The following is a 20,100-nucleotide window of genomic DNA, read 5'->3' as shown; positions in this document are numbered from 1 at the left end:
TTCCTGAGCATCTCATCATCTACTATTGCCTGTTCCGTGATCACCCTGCTACCAGAGTACACTATTACCATCTACATTGCTCTGGTAAGCTTACCACCTGGTGATCCCTGGGTAAAGACTCCTAGTGCCCGTGACAATAGTACACTAGATGTAATTAAGCTTGTTGCATTGGCAGCTTCTATGTGTCCTTTTGTGGCTAGGTAAGTAATAAAAAAAACTCCACACGAAACAGAGAACAAGATTGTGCGCTTGTCTTTTTATTACCATTCTTTACTACATAAGAGCAATCAAAAACTATAGTTAAGGTTAGGTAAGTCAGTCAACCTAAGGCAGTTTGTGCATTATAGTTAGCAAGGCTAATTGTCTTCGACCCCAAAAAGGTGTTTTGAAAAATAATCAGGGATCCGGAGGCCGCAGATTTAAAGTTTTTGAAACTGTACACCATTCTCTTTTTGGTGGTCTCTGGTCAGATTCAGGAGGGTTTCTTGGAGCATGACTAACCCTGTGGAGGAAGTTTTGGACCTCTCCCAGATACCAAGCCAAACCTTGCTGATCTTGATGCCAGACAAATAAATGGAAGGATAAGCCCAACTGGTACTGTACATTTTTTTTCCCTCAAGACTGAAAATACAGGTTTAACCTCTCTTCTCCTAGCCAGGGTAGTGAAGGTGAGGTCTTGTTAAAGCTGAATGTTGTTTCCTTCATATTTTAGGGTTTGGAGTTTTCATGCTGCTTCTAAAATAGTCTCTTTTACCATGAAGCAGTGAAGGCATAGGATTACAGCTCTGAGTTGAGATTGATCTGACAACCTAAGTTTGAGTGTCCTGTTGTCAAGGTCTAGAAAAATTTATTCTTCAGGGATTTATAGGACAAGTTGGGAGAACAGTTTCCTAAGATGGGGTCCAGGTGTACAGTTATAACTGACTTGAGGATTCCCTTAATTATAATATTGTTCCTCCAGGCTTGATTGTCCATGTCTTCTTGTTGTTCATGGATAGTAATGAATTAGTATTGCACTAGCAGGATAGAAGTTTAGGACTGGAGTCTGCACCAGAATACAGAAAATCCGCTGTAGCAACACTCTGGAACTGTTTGTGGGAACTCACACCTGGCACCTGTAAACAGGCACATGGAACGGGAACCCACTATTAGGAACTCAGAATGTAAAACACATGGAAACTGAGATTAAAATGAGCTGGACCTGGAGACAGAAACTCAGAACCATGACTAAGAACTGAGAACTCAGGGCTGTGAGGCAACCAAAGACCTGGAACCAACACACAGACACACAGAACTGGAAATGAACCCTAGAGACTCAGAACCAGCCTCAGTTAAAGTTCTTGCTGAGATAAGCACTGTTGATGAATGCAGAATTCTTGCAGAAGGATGAACAGTTTGGAAACGCAGGGTAATTGCAGAAAGATGATCGCTTGGTAATGCAGGGTTTCTTTCAGAAAGAAACGCACTTTGGAAATGCAGGGTATTTCCAGAGAGATGCAGGGTATTCAGGGACAGTGCTGGAAACAACTGGAGCCTGGAGCCAAGAACTATCCCCAGGAGAGAAAGTGTGTTGCTCTGGCATGGAGCAGATCTCAGGAGCAGGTTTTAATATGTGTTTCAAATACCTATTGGTTGCACAGATCATGTGATCACAGCTGCTGAATTCTGGTTGGGTTGGAGGGATCACCTGACTAAATAACAGATAGCCACACCAATGCAGCAGAACAATTAGTACGTGTTTGCTTACAAATGAAGAAGAGGTGCTCAAGACTGCCACAGGTGACCATGAGAGACCTGTATAGCCGTGACATAAAATATTCACTGGTCTAATAAGGAATGGAATAAGGTTTGTTAGAGTAGTGCTGGGGGATACCCTTGGTATAACACTTTTTACTTTTGGCATTGTTATTTTCAGGGAGAAGGGGAAGCTGGGGAGCTAGGTAAATGCTATAAATTCTTTTAGACAGAAGAGTTGGTCAATACAGCCACTTTCTGAGATGATCGTTCAGAAAGAAAGCAGTAGCTGGAAGTAGAAAAACCTTCCACTCTGCTTTGTCAATGAAGACCAATAGAACATGGGAGAGAAGTTTGTTGAAGGGGTGCAGGGAAGTTTTGAGTACCTTGTTCTTAAGGGAGAAAAAAACTTGAATAGGGTGTGTGTCTTCACTAAAGTTACTAGAAATCTCAAACAAGTATACAATAAATAGAATGGTATAGTTGCTGTATTATCAGATGATATGGCGGTGCTCTTGGGCAGCTGGAAGGTAACTTCTTGACAGTGATATAAATAAAGCAGCAATAAACTTTAGGAGAGGAGTGGAGTAAGCATAAATCTGTTTGGTAGATATTTGCAGGGGGAAAAGCAGTTGCCCTTATTAGACTTGGTATGGTGGAATCAGTCCCCAAGGATAAAAGACAGTATACTGAGGAGCTTGGCTGTAATGCTAAGTCCTTAGCTATGTATATGGAAATAGAGTACCTGTGTGATGTTGTAGATGAGATGAAGCTCAGCCTTCCTGATGCAACTTCAGTTGGGGGGGGCAGCAATTGAGGGTGTCTGATGATCTTAATGTCGAGTGGAATGATAGCAGTGGGCAGAAGTTTATCTGAGGGTTCTGATGGTATGGGAGACCAAGCTATGGATCCAAGTCTGTGGCAGTTGGTGTCAGCTCGATATCCTGTGGAATCACTAGGGTGCCGGGCAGGGAGAGGGTCAACTCAGGTTGGCACCTTGGTCAGAAATCTAGCTGGACCTGATGAACAAGGGCTAAAACCAGGTTGGTGTCTGCTTAAAACTCCGGGGCACCAGGAGAGTGGGAGTTCGGGCTATAGGTATCTGATTTTTCAGGCAATGTAGGTTCGAGTAGGCGAGCTTATTACTATATTCTCACCCTGAGCTTTGCTGTAATGTCTGCATGGTGATGACAAGACTTGAGGTTGTGAGGAATAGTGATGCTTCCCGTCAACCAGTTTGGCATATGTCAGGCTCCAGACATCCTTTGTCGTAGCCTGCCTTAAAGGTGAGTGAGCTAGGGTAACAATAATCAAGTTAGATTTTCCTCTCTTGCAAATCAGCCCCATGGGTTGTCTAATGCTGGTGGGAAAAACAGGCCGCAGAGCTGTATGTCAGCTCTAGATGACCAGGACAGCTCATGAAAGGGAACAAGGTGTGCCCGAGATGTAGGCATGCTAAATAATTTGGTTTAATCTCCAGTGAGCGGGATAAACTCTCAGGTGGAAATTTAGAATCAAATGGCTGCCAGGCCATGCTTCCACCACCCCCCTTTTAGATGATTTTATAGTGTATTCTTTACATTATGTTTTGGTATGTTTTATTAATCTTAAGTTATTGCACAGATTTCTTGTAAAGTCCTAGGAGTTCTTGATTTATGACATGTTCATTTCCACCATGCTAACTTGCTTTGACAATTTGTTTTCATGTCATATTTCCAGTGCACATATCTGTGCTTTTATTTTTGCAGCTGTTGACATTTTTCTTGTGTTTTCAGAAATCTTGCTTTTCAATGATATGCTATACTGTATATAAATATTTTAAAGCTCTCCCCAGCGATTTGTGTATAAAGTCCTCACACAGGTATGAAGTCCTCACACAGGTAAATTATGTTAATCTTTTGAAAGGCAGATTTTCCAAAGATGACTGAGTTGTGCTCACATTTTTAAAATTATATTCTCTTTTTTAAGATCAGAAGAAGGGTAATTCAGGATTAAAGGAAGAACTGAGCTTCACTTAACCTCGTAATTTACTGTATATGATTTTTTTATTTTTTATTTACAGATATATGTTGATTATTTTGATGCTCTGCTGGGAAAATAAAGGGAAGCATTGCTTTGAATAATTGTTATTTTGCAGCACTGTTTTGTTTTTAATCATTTTAAAATCAATGTTAATTTATGTTATAATGTACAATAGCACCATATGTTTCATCTGTTATTAAATGTTGCTGACAACACAGGAAATAATTCACATCGATTGTAGGGTGCTGTTAAAAAGGTATAACATTAAGTAATTTAACCACTTGCCAAATGACTGCTGACTTAACATGGTAGAGCATTAGCCGCTATATTCTGACCTTTCATTTTTAAAACGACAGGCTCAAAATGGTGTTAGTTCTTATGAGAGTGATGACACTGCTAGTTCTGGCTGTTAATGACAGCTTCATGTTGCAGACAGGGTACCAGTACTATATCACATAGTTTCTGGCATTCCAATTGCAGGACAGTGTTTAAAGTGAATGATTTTTTCTGCTTCCTGGTGTGAAGAGAAAATCCTGCACAACAGAAGTTCTTCCCTTAGAAATGTGTCTCCACAATGTAGTATGGGAGAGACCTGTCCCAGACTATTAGATCTACTACACCTATTAATAAATCAATTTACTGTACACTTAATCTAATATAAGCAACTCAAGTGTAAAAGAAGAACTTTGGGATCAACACCAGTGGAAGGACCCCTCTTCACTGCAGAAGATCCTACTCTTCTCTGCCAAACTGGAAGAAATCTACATAGGTCTGGCCCCTTGAAGAAGACCTGCCTCCAGACCAGCTTTTCCAACCCTTCTGCTCCAGAAAGACGAGTCAGGAAGAAGGATTTAGCTGCTCCAAATACTTCCTCCACCCCGCTCCAGCCCCTAAGAAGAAGGGTGAAAAGATCCCTGCTCCAAAGCCTCTCCTTGAGGCTGGAACTTATTGACTTTAATTATGATTTTTAAGTGCTGGACAAAGGAACTGTTTATAATTAATTCAGTCCTTAACTGTGATATATATGCGTGGTCCCAGTTATCAACTGACAATGGGAGAGTATAAATTATTTAAAGATACTTGGACCTGAGAGAAAGACATGAGAAAAGTGATGTTGTCCTAAAGGTAAATACATTTGTATAAAAGTGGTTCCAATTCAAAGAAATAATACTTGAATTAGCTGTGGGAAGAGAATCATTAACATTAGTATGCTACTACTACCATGGAACACTTATTTCTCTTCTGAAAAGACATTACCAGTCCATGCATGGAAACCCTCTATTATTAACTTATATACTGAGTAAATCCACTACTGCAATGGTTAAATCCATTTCATCGTCATCAATTGCACCAACAAATGTAATGTTCAGAAACTGAACTTGATTTGGACAAGGGAATATCGCGCAAAACCAGAGCATGCAAAAATGATGTTATAGTTATTTAAATAGATGTAGAAAAAGATTAACTATAGAAATAATTGATAGAGTTTTAGTATCAAATCAAGAAAGAAACCAGCGCAAATATAAACCAGGAAATATAAAATGTAGAGATGTATATAAAAAATATGCAAATATATAGAACAAACAAACCAGCATATGTAAAAAACAAACTTATTTAATAAGCTAAAATCAGACAAACATACACTGATAAATAGTACTGCTAAAACTAGCAGCCAAATGAACTATGGGTGAAGGTGTATATATCATATATTCATATATTAACAACCCAATCTGGTATGGATAGCATGTAAGCTCAGATGGAAATCCAATAGTGGTGGGGATGAATGTTGAAATCATGGACTTCCAATTTGCTGGCCTTAATTTTGTACGTTTAGAGCAAGCTATATTTCTGACATCTTATCTATCTCCTTTTTAATAGCTACCTGTCTTGCCTCAGATGACTTATATGCCATATGGTTCACAAACATGCCCCCAGGGGTATCAACCTGTATCACAAATTGTACTTCATTTAGTTCCTGAGGAGTCTTTTGCCCTTAATGTACCTTCAGTATATGTATAAATGAGTACCCACTCGTTTCTCATAAAATACATGTCAAAACGTGTAGGACCATCAGATTGCCACCAAGGATTGGGGGTGGTGTTGATTATTATTATTTGTTATTATTCTCTGATGAATTAGCATCTCTGTGGGTATCCCCCCACTAGCTCCTTAGACACTGTATATAAGCCCATGTTCCTCCAAGGCACGCTCCTCAAGGTGGCATAAATTAAGACAACTAGAATCTCTTAATAACCACCTTACTTTCCATATTTTACTAGTGGATGCTCCAGATCCATGGCTATACACACAAAAGGAAGGCAGTGGATTAAGGGCGTTCAGGACAGTTTCTCTGGTATTATTACTACTATGTTATATTATGATGGAAAATATTCTTGGGGTATAGCAACCAATCACATTCTAGCTGTCATTTTCAAGGAAAAAGAACAGACCAACCTGCAGTTCCGAAATAGAATTAGCAGATTAATGTAGCTAACTCAAACCCATCTGGAGGAGGTACAGCATAAGCAGAAATGGTGGTATGACCAGGGAACTAGGCAAGGGGTACAAGATAATGATACTAATTCTCATTCAGAATAAAAAGCTTCAGGCCACTTGGGATAGGCCACACACAGAAGATAAAAGATCATACCCTAGCAATTACATTGTGTCTTTGGATAAACACTAAAAGAATCAGAGTGTATGTGGAAAGGCAAGTATGACATATGGTGGTCTATTCTCCACCAATGGAAGCATCAGACCACCACTAGAGATGGTAAATAAGGATAAAGGGTGGAGGCCATCCAGGGGACCAGTTAAGTCAAACCCAGACACAAGAGATGGAGGTGGTACTGCAAAAACAACTTCAGAAATTCACATGTATGTATAGGCGAACTCATCTACCTTCTCACCATGTAGATGCTAGAGATGCCTAACCCATAAGGCAAGTAGAAAAGTGAATTACCCCAAAGGTATCAAAGCAGATTAAGGCTGAGATCAATAAGATGCTGCAATTATGGGTAATATTGTCTTCAAGAAGTACCTGGGCTGCAGAAGTAGTATTGGTCTCTAAAAATTATGGGACCACGAGATTCTGTGTGGAAAGCAGAATATTAAACAAATTAATAGTTACTGATGTTTATTCAATGCCTAGAACAGATGAGCTATTAGACAGGTTAGGTAGGGCTAGCTATGTGTCCATCTTGGATTTAAGCCAAGGGTATTGGCACATTTCCTTATCAATAGGGGCCCAGGGGCACTCTGTATTTACCACCCCATTTGGCCTATTTGAGGTCACAACTATGCCATTTTGGATGGAAATACCCAAGCCACCCTACAGAGAATGGGGGATCACCGTCTGGAAGGGTGCCAGGAGTATGCCCAAGCCTACCTGGATGATATAGATATTTTCAGTCATAACTGGGAAGAACATCTGGTACATGTGATGGAGGTTTTAATATGGATCCACCAGGCAGGGCTGACTATCTGACCTGCCAATTGACAAATGGGAATGCCAAGGTACAGTAGTTAGGATGCAGGGTTGGAAAGGGCAAGATTCGCCCAGAGCCTGTAAAAGTGGAAGCTATTTTGCAATGCCCCAGACCCTCTAAACATAAGCAGGTGAGAGACATTTTGGAATTCTCTGGCTATTAAAGGAAATTTGTGCTTTAGCACAGTATCAGAGTCAAACCTTTGACTCATCTGACCAGAAAGTAATATTCTAAACAGTTAGTTTAAACATTTGACTGTGAGCAATCCTTTATCACTCTCACTATTGTGGACTGTGGATACCCAGCAAATTATTCAGACATCTGGGGAAAATATATAGGCACAAACCCACCCAGTTCTTAATTGCAGCCAGGTGGTTTGCATCTATCGCCATGATTTACACAATGGATTTTCCTCTATTTCCTTGGCAAGCAAAACCTTACAGGCAAAACATGAAATATGGACTGCTTAATATACCTCCTATGTCATACAATTATGGAAAGGGTTAAAACAGGGAGGCTTTCTTCATTGACAAGGAATAAGACTATTTTGGACCACTATTGTTTTCCCTGGCAGATTTCTGGGCTCCAACACAGTAGGAGGAACACCATGAAGGGATTCTGGGGGGATTATGAATTCTATAAAATTGCCTTTCAGGGATAATTTGGGATATTATGGATTCTGCTAAGCCTGGTGTTAGAGTGTGGCCTTTTACCAGATAAATCGTGGTGCTTGCCTGAACTCCTGTGACTCAGATGCATTTTCTGCAAATCACCTTGCTGGGAGGAAACCTTGATCCATCAGGAGCTGCTTGTGGATCTGCCCATCTGGTCTGCCTACTAGAGTAGAGTCACTGGGGTTCAGGTCCCTAACACTTTTGTAGAGAGCTTTGGCCGAGAGGCCAGGATCTGTAAAAGTGAAAGAGCACAACAACAGCTAGTCTGGGGAATAGAAAAAGACAGCTTGACAAAAAATAAGCACTTTGGAAGGATCTGGGAAACCCAAATTCTTTGTTTCTGTGGCACCAGCATCAGGATCACTGGACCTCGGTACCAGAGTAACAGGCTTCAGTTTCAACAGAGTAGATAACGAGCAACAGCGTGATCAGACACTAAATACTCTCTTTTTGCTGTTGCACCCACCTTGGTTTTTTATAGAACTGCCTCAAAACCATTATTACATTGCTGGTCTAGCCGATGTTCATTTCTACAGCTTGGCCAGGGAATGCCTTTATACAGTTTGGCATAGTAAAATAATAAATTGTAGTAAGTATTGCAGGTGAGGGATAAAAGACACAGGGGTGCTGTTGTGGGTTGTATGAAGTGTGGTGATCACTTAGGTGTTACGTTAAAGTAATTATCTGCAGTTGCTATTTGCTATAGTTGTGTCTGCCATCTGTAACCAAGATACAGGTGTTCTCTCTCTCTCTCTCTCTCTCTCTCTCTCTCTCTCTCTCTCTCTCTCTCTCTCGTGATCCAGAACACCTGGCTATTAGACCTTCACTTTGGGCTTCTGCCCTTATGTCTTGGGTATACTGACAGCAACTAAGGATTGAAGCTGTTATGGGAGCAATGTAGGTGCCTACCAACTACTAGAACAATGTACCTAATAAAGGGGCCACTGTGTGCATGTGTTTTGATGTTTTTAAATAAAGTTTTTATTGGCAATGAGAACTATGAAATCTATAGTCAAGCAATTGGCCCTTAGCTATTACCCATCGCATTGCCACATTAAACTTTATTTATACTGGTATTATATAATCCGTACACCATGTTAATAAATTAACACATTTTATGTTAAATGAAATAATTTATTGTGTTGCTCAGTAATTGCACTTTCAATATTTTCTAATTGTTTATATATTTAATTTAGTACTAACCATCACCGAGTATCTCCTTATTTGCATATAGTAGTCTGCTTAATTTGGCACTATTCACAGCAATATTTATGCCTTCCAAGCATATAAAACAAACTCTGATTTTCAGAAAAATCCCAGAGGTGATGGTGTCATCATGTGCTAGTGTTCCTAGAACCACTTACCATGTCCAGTGAATATTCTGTTAGTCTCCTGATACATGTTCATTAAAATTATAACTGGGGAAAAATTCATAATCAACAGCAGCAGCAGCTATTTATATACACTGTATAGCTTAATAGGTTGTGATTATATTTTTTAAATCAATTTATGAGTGCACATAGGTAACACATGTAGGCAGTATTGTGATTACATGCACTAACAAACTGAATAAATAAATTTCATATCAAGTTATTAAAGTACATATTTTAAATATTTTACAATTAGCATGACATTTTCACTGAAGCAAACCGTTTCTTGATTGATTCTTTTACATCTTTATTCCTCAAACAGTAGATAATGGGATTAAGAATAGGGGTTATCACAATATAAAAAACTGACACCACTCGATTAAGAGTAAGCACGAAGTCCATCTTTGGTCTTACATACATAAATATAACAGTACTATAGTAAACAAGGACAACCGTTAAATGAGAACCACATGTAGAAAAAGCTTTTCTTCGCGCCTTAGTTGTTGGGATTTTTAATACAGTTACAACTATATATAAGTAAGAAAACAAAGTCACAGTAAAGGAGGTTACGATTACTATAGAAGCACATATAAAACCCAAGAGGTCACTTAGGTATGTGTCCACACAGGAAATCTGTAGGAGAGGAGGGGTATCACAAAAGAAATGATTAACAATATTACTGCAAAACTGTAGCTGAGATATTAAAAGAATAGGAGGAAATGTGGTTATAAAACCAACAAGCCATGAACATATGCTTAGTTTATGACACATAATTATACTCATTAGAGCTGGATAACGTAAAGGATGACATATTGCCAAATAACGGTCAAAAGCCATGACACCCAACAGGAAGCATTCCGTGGAACTAAGAAAGAAGAAGAAGAACATCTGGGCTATGCAACCATAAAATGAAATGAGTCGTCCATTTAAAGTAATAGTGGCTAGAATTTTGGGAACAGTTACAGTCACATAACAGACCTCTAGTATTGAGAAATTGCAGAGATAAAAGTACATAGGAGTGTGAAGACACCTTTCTGACAAAGTAATAATCACAATCATGAAGTTGCTGAAAAGAGTTAATAAATAAGTGGACAGTAGTAATATAAAGCAGAAATATTGCAGAGCTGAAGGTCCAGGGAATCCTAAAATTGTAAATTCCATAATCAGAGTTTCATTTTTTATTACCATCATTATGTCATGACCTGTATAAAATAGTTTATACATTTAATCAATTTAACATAACTTTCATTAAAGCCAGATTACTATTTATACAAAAAGAAAGCATGACATTTACAATTATTTAAAGATATATAGAATATCTGAATCACCAACTCCCCCTTCATTTCAGTTTTAGAACAATTTGATAAGGAATGCAAACAACTGGAAATGTCTCATTTAACATTGCAATTAGGTGCAAAAATTAAACTTAACCTCAACAACCAAACAACAATTAGTTTTTATATATCTTTTGCAAGTTAGGTAATGCAAGCTAGTAACTAATTTGTTGGTAAGGTTTAATGCATATTTCACACTTAAAAGTGAGTTTTGTTTATTGTTTTGATTGTTCTCAAACACCAAGAAATATGTCATATTGTAATGTTATGCATTCTTTTTTATAGATTGTTTTAAATAACTTTATATTATGTGTCTAAAATACTAGGATGTTAACAGGCCAATTCGGAATACAATAAAAGAAATTATAACAGATTCAACTGGCGCACCACAAGGATGCAGCCCCTCTTCCTCAAAGCACTTACACCCAAAATGCACAATATAATTAAAGATAAATAATGGTTTTATGGGTATATTGAAGATCGATGCTAGCTAAGTTCCATTGAAAATTGTCTTTTAACATTAGTGAACAGTGATTTTTTCCTATGTATATTTAAAAGAAGCGCCAGACCTCATCCTCTCGTTATTTTTCTTCAATTCAGAATACAAGCGTTAATTTTGTATTCTTTGGAATATGGGGTATGGGTATCTTAATTGTGATGATCACTTTTGAACAAGTTAACCCTTTCATTCTCAAGTGCCTCAGCAGATATTAAACATGCTTATCGCTTATTTGCATGCCATACGGTTGCATATTGTATTATACATATAGAGAGAAGCTTAAATATCCAAGATTACTTTAGTGAGGCAGTTTCTAGAGTGCTTATCAAGCTTAATAGATTTTTTTTGTGTGACTGATAACTTCTAACCAGGATGAAGCAATGTATGTGCTAGTAGAAAGTCACATCACAAGTTTGTGTTATGCTTAAAAAACCCAGTAAGTAAAACATTAACTCAAAGGGCTGCCATGAAAATAGCATTTCCTAGATGACTATCTTGCTGAATTGGAGAGGTTTTTTTGCATATTTTCCTATACTATCGCCGGTTCATACATTGATCTGCTCTCCTCACTTACCATGCCTCTGCTCTCATCCAGCCTCCAACCTCTCCAATGATGGTGCCTTCATTGAGACCGCAACCACATAAGACTACTGGTGACTGTGGCTCTGGCCTAGTCATCAACTGCATCTTCAGCATACCCAAGTGACCAATGCTAGTCAACAATTTTTGATACATTTGGACTCTCCTCTACCAACCTAGCCTCCTCTGGCTTCCCGACCCACGGCTTTCCACTGATGTACATGTAAGATATGCATTCCTCCTGCTTCATCTGCTCTCCAGCTCCCTCATGATGTCCACCTCCTGGTCTACACTACTGCTACCTCCAGCCATCTCCTTATGCCTTTTCTCAGTCTCCTCCTATCTCCAGGCTCATATCTCCTCCTAATGCCAGCCTTCTGCTGTCCCCCTCCTCTGGACTTTTACCGCTGCCAGCCCTTCACAGCCTCCATCCACCAGCCTTCATCTGATGCCAGCTCATGATTTCTTTCTCCCGAGGCTTCCACCGATGCCATCCATCTTCGTTCTCAAGTTTCAAGACTTCATTCTCGCCTGAGGCATCCGATTTATTCTCCCTAATGTCCCTGGTTTACCCTGTCCTATGACTCAGTCTCATCTATTTGCTCCTCTCTTCTGGACCCCCTGAACTCACTCTTGGACTCACCTCATTAACTATCTCCGCATATACTTGTCTTATGATTAAATTAAAAGCATTACTAAATATGTTTCTGAGCTGTCTACTTGTGAGTTTAAGATTTCAGACAATCTGTAGTAATGGGATTACAGATATAAAATGATTTAGCAATGAAATATCCCAAAGTATCTCCTGCTAATCCAATCATCTGCACAATTCATTACAATAAACTCTACCTGTAATAATTAAATTTAAAAAGACAATATTCTGTTTTCTTTTATTGCTTGAATTTGTATCTACTATAGAACTTGGCAACTAAGAGTACTATTTACTACTGTGTTCCAATAATTTTCATATACTCTTTGAATTACCCTTTATTATTAGTGACACACTTTTATGATATAATGTTGCTTTTCAACTATACGATCACAGCATGTTTATTTGACACTTGTTCTCTAAGTCTAATGGTCACCTAACTTTACATAGCTTGGTATTTTAAATAATAATAATAATAATAATAATAATAATAATATAATAATATTTCAATCATGTATATCAGCTGGACTGATATGACTATAAATATGTATTATCATTATGATGCCGAGAACATTTTAATGTGACAATGACAGAATAATAACAGATTATTCATTTGCATCTGGCTACTCAGATTTCTAGGAATGTTTTCTTATGATGAGCAATGGTGTGATATGTATTTTCATTTTATTATTTTAATTATTTTTTACATTTAGATTGCATGTGTTTATTTTTAATTACCATTCTCTTTATAATGTGACCAATTAGGAATATTTAAAGATTTATCTGAATATATAGGTAACCCTTGCCACTGTACATTTAGAGAGTTTCCCTGGCTACCAATAGAAAGCAGACTTCCTTTATTTAAAATGGCCAAAGGTGCATCACACTGGCAACCAATCACAACAAAGAGATGAATAGGATTTCCACATTATTCCAAGATTAAGAAGATTGGGCGGCACAGTGGTCTAGTGGTTAGCACTTCTGCCTCACAGTACTGAGGTCATGAGTTCAATTTCCGACCATGGCCTTATCTGTGTGGAGTTTGTATGTTTTCCCTGTGTTTGCGTGGGTTTTCTCCGGGTGCTCCGGTTTCCTCCCACACTCCAGAAAAAACATACTGGAAGGTTAATTGGCTGCTCTCTAAATTGACCATAGTCTGTGTGTGTGTTAGGGAATTTAGACTGTAAGTTCCAATGGGGCAGGGACTGATGTGAGTGAGTTCTCTGTACAGCACTGTGGAATTAGTGGCGCTTTATAAATAACTGATGATGATGATGAAGAAAATGAGACACTGAGGTCAAATGGTCCAAGGACAGAGGTTTGCACCAGTGGAAAGAGACTGGAGTGCTGTTTTCTGTAAAGAAACATATATGTGAATGTCAGAGGGATTTATCAACACATTTTTTGAGGGCTGTTAGTGTCAAGCAGAAGTCAATTTGTGCAAAATAGATAATTGGATGACTGTTCAGAAGTTGTTGCTACCAGATAACCCCCATTACCAGTGTTTAATATGTGCTCCAGTGTGCTGGAGATTCAGAACTAATTGTAAGTCATACACACTTACCAGGACTATGGTGATTCAGGGATAAACAAAGGAAATAAAGATTCCAAATTAATCAAGTGATTCTTATAATTGGTATGTAGTAAAGTAAAAGATGCAATTACAATTAAGTAGATCATATAATCGCATGCAGAGCCCTTCATGCTGTTCTCCCCCACAAAAATAGCAATATTTTCCAACTGATCAGGAGTGTGAACCCTTTGCTACACATTTCAAGGAATAGCCTATTCATTAGATATGGGAACACACAACTTAAAAACAATTATAGTATAATTAGTAGAATCAATGAACAATGTGTGAAGTTTGTAGATTCTTCCTATGCTTGAGTGAGTTTGTTCTAAGTGTTCTGTGTATTTCTTCCCACAGTACAAAAACATATGTAGGTTATTTGGCTGGTGAAAAAAATGGATACTAGTTTGTATGAAAACTGAAGATTTTTACTTGTATACTTTATAATGCAAATCAATGTTATGACACAAACATGAGAATATTGAATGATATATTAGAGTTGAAAAAATATTTTTTATTATTGTTAATCAGATTTGATGTCTCACAATGATGATGAATGCAAATGACATTGATGTATGGGGTATATATAGATGAGAAGGAATTCTAGCAAAGTCCCCTTGATGAATCCTTGTGGAGATGAAACACGTTGGGCCACTATGAGGATTTTGTGAGGACTTTCTGTTTGAAACAAGCCTATTTTATATTGCTCAATGTACATGTGTTTTTGACTGCGATTATTAAATTGTCTTAAAGGTTTTACACTATTTGCTTTTTTTTCTTTTATGACTCCAGTGTTACAATAACATTGAATGGCACTGGAGTAATCTCTCTTTAGAAGTGGAAATTAGATAAGACAAAGTGATATATTGGATAAGCCTTATATTTCTGTTTATCTGGTCTGCACCTACAGTTTTGCGCATACTGGTGATTTAAGAGGAACATAATACACATTTGGGAAGCCTTTGTGTTTTTCTTTTATTTCTTGGTAAATGATTTATGCTTGCTGACTTCAATTGAATATAAAAAGGTTGCCAATGGAGGCATATAATAAGTCTTTTTCACAAAAGGACTGTGCTGCAGGTACTATGGACCTGATTCATTAAGGAATGTAAATGCTGATACTTGCCATATTTTGCGTTAAATTGCTCCGTGCATGCCCAGACTGCAAATGCAGATAATTCATTTTCGATCCCAGCCTACAATTTCATGGACAGAATGGGGAGGGGAATGGGCGTATGCATGTAGTCAATGTACAGTAAGGGTGTGCCAAAATCTACCACACCCAGCAGCATCCAATTCAAGATATGGGCATCTCTAAGGTATGTGTTTTTCTGTCGTATCCCTGGCACCAGCTTCAGGACAGATGTAAATGCTGAGTGATAGTGATGACATATGTTTCAATCAGCAACAGGTGCAAAAATGTATTGTATGTACAGTAGACATTAATAACATCCTGATAAATGTATTTCATGGTGAAAAAAAATCAGAAAAAAACTGTTTTTTTATATTTTGTAACAATAATTTACTTTTTTTCCGATGCATTCTGCTGGGACTTCATATCACACATAGGTATTGTATATATCCTGCTTTGTATTGTGTCTGTTTCAAAATGGCAAGTGCCGTATAAGCAGTGTGTATGCCCGAATTAAGTGCCTTTTTAAACAAAAAATGCACAATACGATTGTATTGTGTGCCTTAATGAAAGTCATATAAGTGCAAAGTGAAGTCCACTTCTTCATTATATGTGTCTATCTGTCTATCTATCTATCTAAAAATACATATATACACACACACACATATAACCACAACTATATAAATATGGTACCAACTATGCACCGCTATCATATTGTACAGTATTTTTGTATCTGATATCCGTGCTTGTTTGTGACAGTCACCACCACACCTCATATATTTATGATTATGAAATGTTATTAAAATGACCCATTGAAAGTTTGCCAGGGACTGTGATAATAAAAAGTAGTGAATTAATAACTGGGCTGCATGTCTCCACCCCTAATAGTTAACTAGACCAGGAATGTTAGGTCCCCCTGCTGTAGTGAATACCAGTCTAATGCTGGTCAGCACAGGGCTGCCTCCTCAATGTAGAAGGGGGCAGGAAAATCAGCATATCTCTCCCAGAAGCTATTAACCTCTAGCTGAAAAGCATTGGGGCTCTTCCTGCACCCCTGATCTTTGGGGGCTAGGGCAGTTAATGAAATCAAGGCCACTGGAGTGGTAAAACAGTTTATATAAATAAATAATACACACATTTTTTAAATACAACTTTGCATAAAAGACACCCTATTTTAAATCTAACATTTGTGTCTCCAATAAAAAAAATTCTATAATGGTTTTATTGGAGACTTTTTTTTATGGCAATGTATGATATAACATTAGCGGTGACAACAAGATTTCACGAGTTCACCACCAAATGACTTAGGTGGTTAGAACTTGAAAAATCACCTACATTTATGTCATACCTGTAATCACAGACTTCAGCTCCTTAAGCAACAGAGTTAAAAATAAGTGATAGGTAATAAAAGCCCTATATTTGTCCCTTCCAAGTTAATATTTCAAATAAGATTTTGTTGGTGTAAAGAAAAAGCTGATATGCTCCAGATATAGATGCAGGTATAGACTTCAAGGACTTCGCTTCAGACAACCTTTAGTCCATTTCCTCCTCATTCATTCCCTGTTCCTGCAGCTCCCCCTTGCTATACTCCTTACCTTGCTTGTCAGGCTTCCCCTAGCTAATGGTGATATTGACATAATTATTTCCTCCTCCCGAAACTGCCTGTATTATTATGTTTACTTGTTTTTTCTTTTGTTCTGTTGTTTAAAGAAAAGACAAAAATCTAACTACTGGAAATTCATTCACTGTAAATAACCAGTATGAAAAAAATAAAGAATATATAAAAATACACTCCAAAACATTGTTTACCACTTTAGTAAACTTAAAATAAAATTCTTGATCTGTTGTATTCCAAACAGGAAACAAAATCTTCTTCTGTGCTGACGTTGATTCACTCACCACGTATGACAGATGCAAAATGATCTAAACCTGAATTTTCCTTCACTGAAAGACAACACAAGTGGTTTCTCACACTGGCCTGGCAGCTAAAGGGAGTACCAGTTACTGCTGGTTATAGTCATTTAGCGATGGTCATTCATAGCGAATATATGTGAATTCTTTTGTATAGGTATCATTATCATCATCAATTAGTTATTTATTTAGCCCCAGCAAATTCTGTAGCGCTTTACAGTTGGGGACAAACATAGGAATAGCAATACTAGGTAATGCAGACAGACAGAGTGGTAAGAGTGCCCTGCTTGCAAGCTTACAATCTATGGGTCAATGGGAGTCGGACACATGAGCTTAAGTCTATGTAATGCATTTCGGTCCATCCAGATTACAAAGGTAAAAAGTGATTTGTATGCTATATGATCCAGTCACACAGCAATGTTAGTCAGTTGGTCAGAGTGTTATTGTCTTGTGTGAATTGTGTAAAGGGTGGTAATAGGGTAACCTAGAGAGGATAAGCGGGTGGTTGAGAAGTATTATAAGCTTGCCTGGAGAGGTGGGTTTTCAGAGAACACTTGAAGGTTTGTAGACCAGAAGAAAGTCTGATTGTGCAAGGGAGGGTATTCCATAGAGTGGGTGAGACTCAAAAAAAGTCCTGTAAACAAATGGGAGGATGTAATGAGAGTGGAATAGAGACGCAGACCTTGAACAGAACAGAGTTGTCAAATTGGGAGATATTTTGAGACAAGTGAGGAGTGGTGCAGTTTTGTTGATGGCCTTGTAGGTTAGTAGAAGTATTTTATATTGGATTGATAAAAAAGGCAACCAATGTAGAGACTGACAGAGTGACTCAGCAGAGGAAAAACGATTTGCAAGGAATATCAATAGAGCCACTGTGTGCAAAAAAAGATCGTAGGTGCTCGAGTCTGATTTGGAGAAGACCAGCAAGGAGGAAATTGCAATAGTCAATGTGGGAGCTGATGAGTACATGAATTAGAGTTTTTACAGTGTCTTATGTAAAATATGCACGTATTCTGAAAATGTTTTTTAGATGTATGTAACATGATTTAGATATAGATTCAATGTGGGGAACAAAGGACAGTTCTGAGTCAAGGATCGCACCTAGGCAGCGAGCTTGCAGGTTGGGATTTACTCTCATGTTGTCAACAGAGATAGAAATGTCAGGTAGATAACTTCTTTTGGTGGGTAGGAATATTATTAATTCTGTTTTTGAAAGATTGAGTTTTAGTTGGTGAGAGGACATCCAAGATTAAATGGCAGAAAGACAGTAGCGCAAAACAACAAAGATGGTGAGAGATCAGGAGAGGATAGATAAATTTGTGTATCATCCGCATAGAGATGATACTGAAATCCAAAGAAGCTTATTAGTTTTCCTAGAGAAGCGGTATAGATAGAGAAAAGCAGAAGGCCTAGCACTGAGCCTTGTGGTAGTCCAACTGCTAGAGGAAGTGGAGCAGAGGTGGATCCAGAGAAATGATCATAGAAAGAGCTATTAGAAAGGTAGGATGAGACCCAGGATAGGACAGTGTCTTGAAGACCTAACGATTGTAGCGTTTGTATGAGAAGAGTGGTCACCAGTGTAAATGCAGCAGAGAGATCCAGAAGAATTAGAAGAGAGTAATGGCCTTTAATTTTAGCAGTGATCAAATCACTGACAACCTTAGTCAACGCAGTCTCTATGTATCTAGAATAAGTCCTGTTTCCATTTCTTTTTATTCCAATTTGGACTACAGTAGATTAAGAGATAAGAAAAGATGTTTTTTAAAAGAAAAACAAAAAAACAAAACATATTTAATAAAGTGGTGAGCAAGGGTTTGTGGGATTTTTATTCAATGAAAGTTTTTTTAAAATTATCAGTTTTATTTATTTTTACACTATTCTGTATAATTGGCAGGGGATTTAAGCACCTTTCTAAATTGTACTGGGACTATGGTTATGGCAAAGTTGCAACCTCAGTGGTCACAGTCTTGTTAAAGACTCTGGCCCTCACAGTACCATGTTGGGGGTCTCTAGGAATTGGGGCATAATTGTTTTGCCCATTTTTGAAATTGTGTTTTGGTGCAATAAAACTGAATATCACACAACAATTTTAAAATAGCACCTTTCATGTAACTTTAAATATAAACTCTCTAAAATATATAATTGGATCAAAGACTCCCCAGTCCCTTAATAACCATTTTAATAAATATACAAAAAAATCTTCTTTTTTATCATCTGATCCTATGCAGACCAATATAACTACTGCTATACATATAGTTTACACAATAATCTGTATGGAGCTTACAATGGTTGCAATACTGAAAGCTTATACAGCCAACAAATAATTGCTTGTGATAACTTGTGGATTTTTTTTTTGTTGCCATTCCACTCTGACAATGTTATTTTACTCAAAAGGGATAGTTTAAGAAGGACACATCTATATATATTACCTCTTGTGGGCCAAAGTTGTATAGTACAATTTGACATGCTTTATTGCTAAACTTTCTTGTGTATATGGTAAATCTCAACATTTAGGATAGTTTGTTCTACAGGTGTCCTTGACCAACAGATACGAAGTTTCAAATTAATATTGTTTGTAAAAGTTAGTCAATTAATATATTATCATCTGAGATTCAGCGAATAATGCAATTTATCTAGTATGCAAGCTTCTAAAACTGTTGACTCAAAATGAAAATTCAAGGCAGTGCTTTTAAACATATTTATTTCTTACACAAATTAACATAATAAAAAAGGTGTCTGTTGCCAATAACATATTAAACAGGTAATGTTTTATGGAACAATAAAATGTATTGAAATACATACCTTTAAATTCAAAATGTTTTAATGAATAATTTACATAATGATAAACATGTATTTAGTTAGTTACACCAAGGAAGAACTGTTGTAAAATTATTTTTATTGTTGATTGATTATGAAATCTATGCTTTGTCTTAATTAGCATGTCTATTTATATATCATATGTTACTTTCCCCCAACACATGTTAGTCTACTTCTGTATATATAAGCATTATACATAATAATATCGACCTCTATAATATATGTTTTTTTAGTAATACTCACCCATTATGTTAGATTTGATGCTTCACTTCATGCTTTTGCAATGAAACATTTTTAAGATTGGCTGAAATGTTTATATGG

At 37.4% G+C, this 20,100-nt stretch overlaps 1 protein-coding gene across 1 annotated transcript; it reads right to left on the bottom strand.

The window, feature by feature from the left end:
- Positions 1-9,540: 9,540 nt before the first annotated feature.
- On the bottom strand, positions 9,541-10,476 carry LOC142155543 (olfactory receptor 11L1-like). The gene has a single exon (XM_075211040.1). The coding sequence runs from the start codon at positions 10,474-10,476 to the stop codon at positions 9,541-9,543; it is 936 nt and encodes a 311-aa protein (XP_075067141.1).
- Between the last annotated feature and the right edge of the window lie 9,624 nt (positions 10,477-20,100).

Source organism: Mixophyes fleayi, chromosome 1, assembly GCF_038048845.1.
Source record: "Mixophyes fleayi isolate aMixFle1 chromosome 1, aMixFle1.hap1, whole genome shotgun sequence".
Taxonomy (NCBI): domain Eukaryota; kingdom Metazoa; phylum Chordata; class Amphibia; order Anura; family Limnodynastidae; genus Mixophyes; species Mixophyes fleayi.
This window is presented reverse-complemented; position numbering and strand designations above follow the sequence as displayed.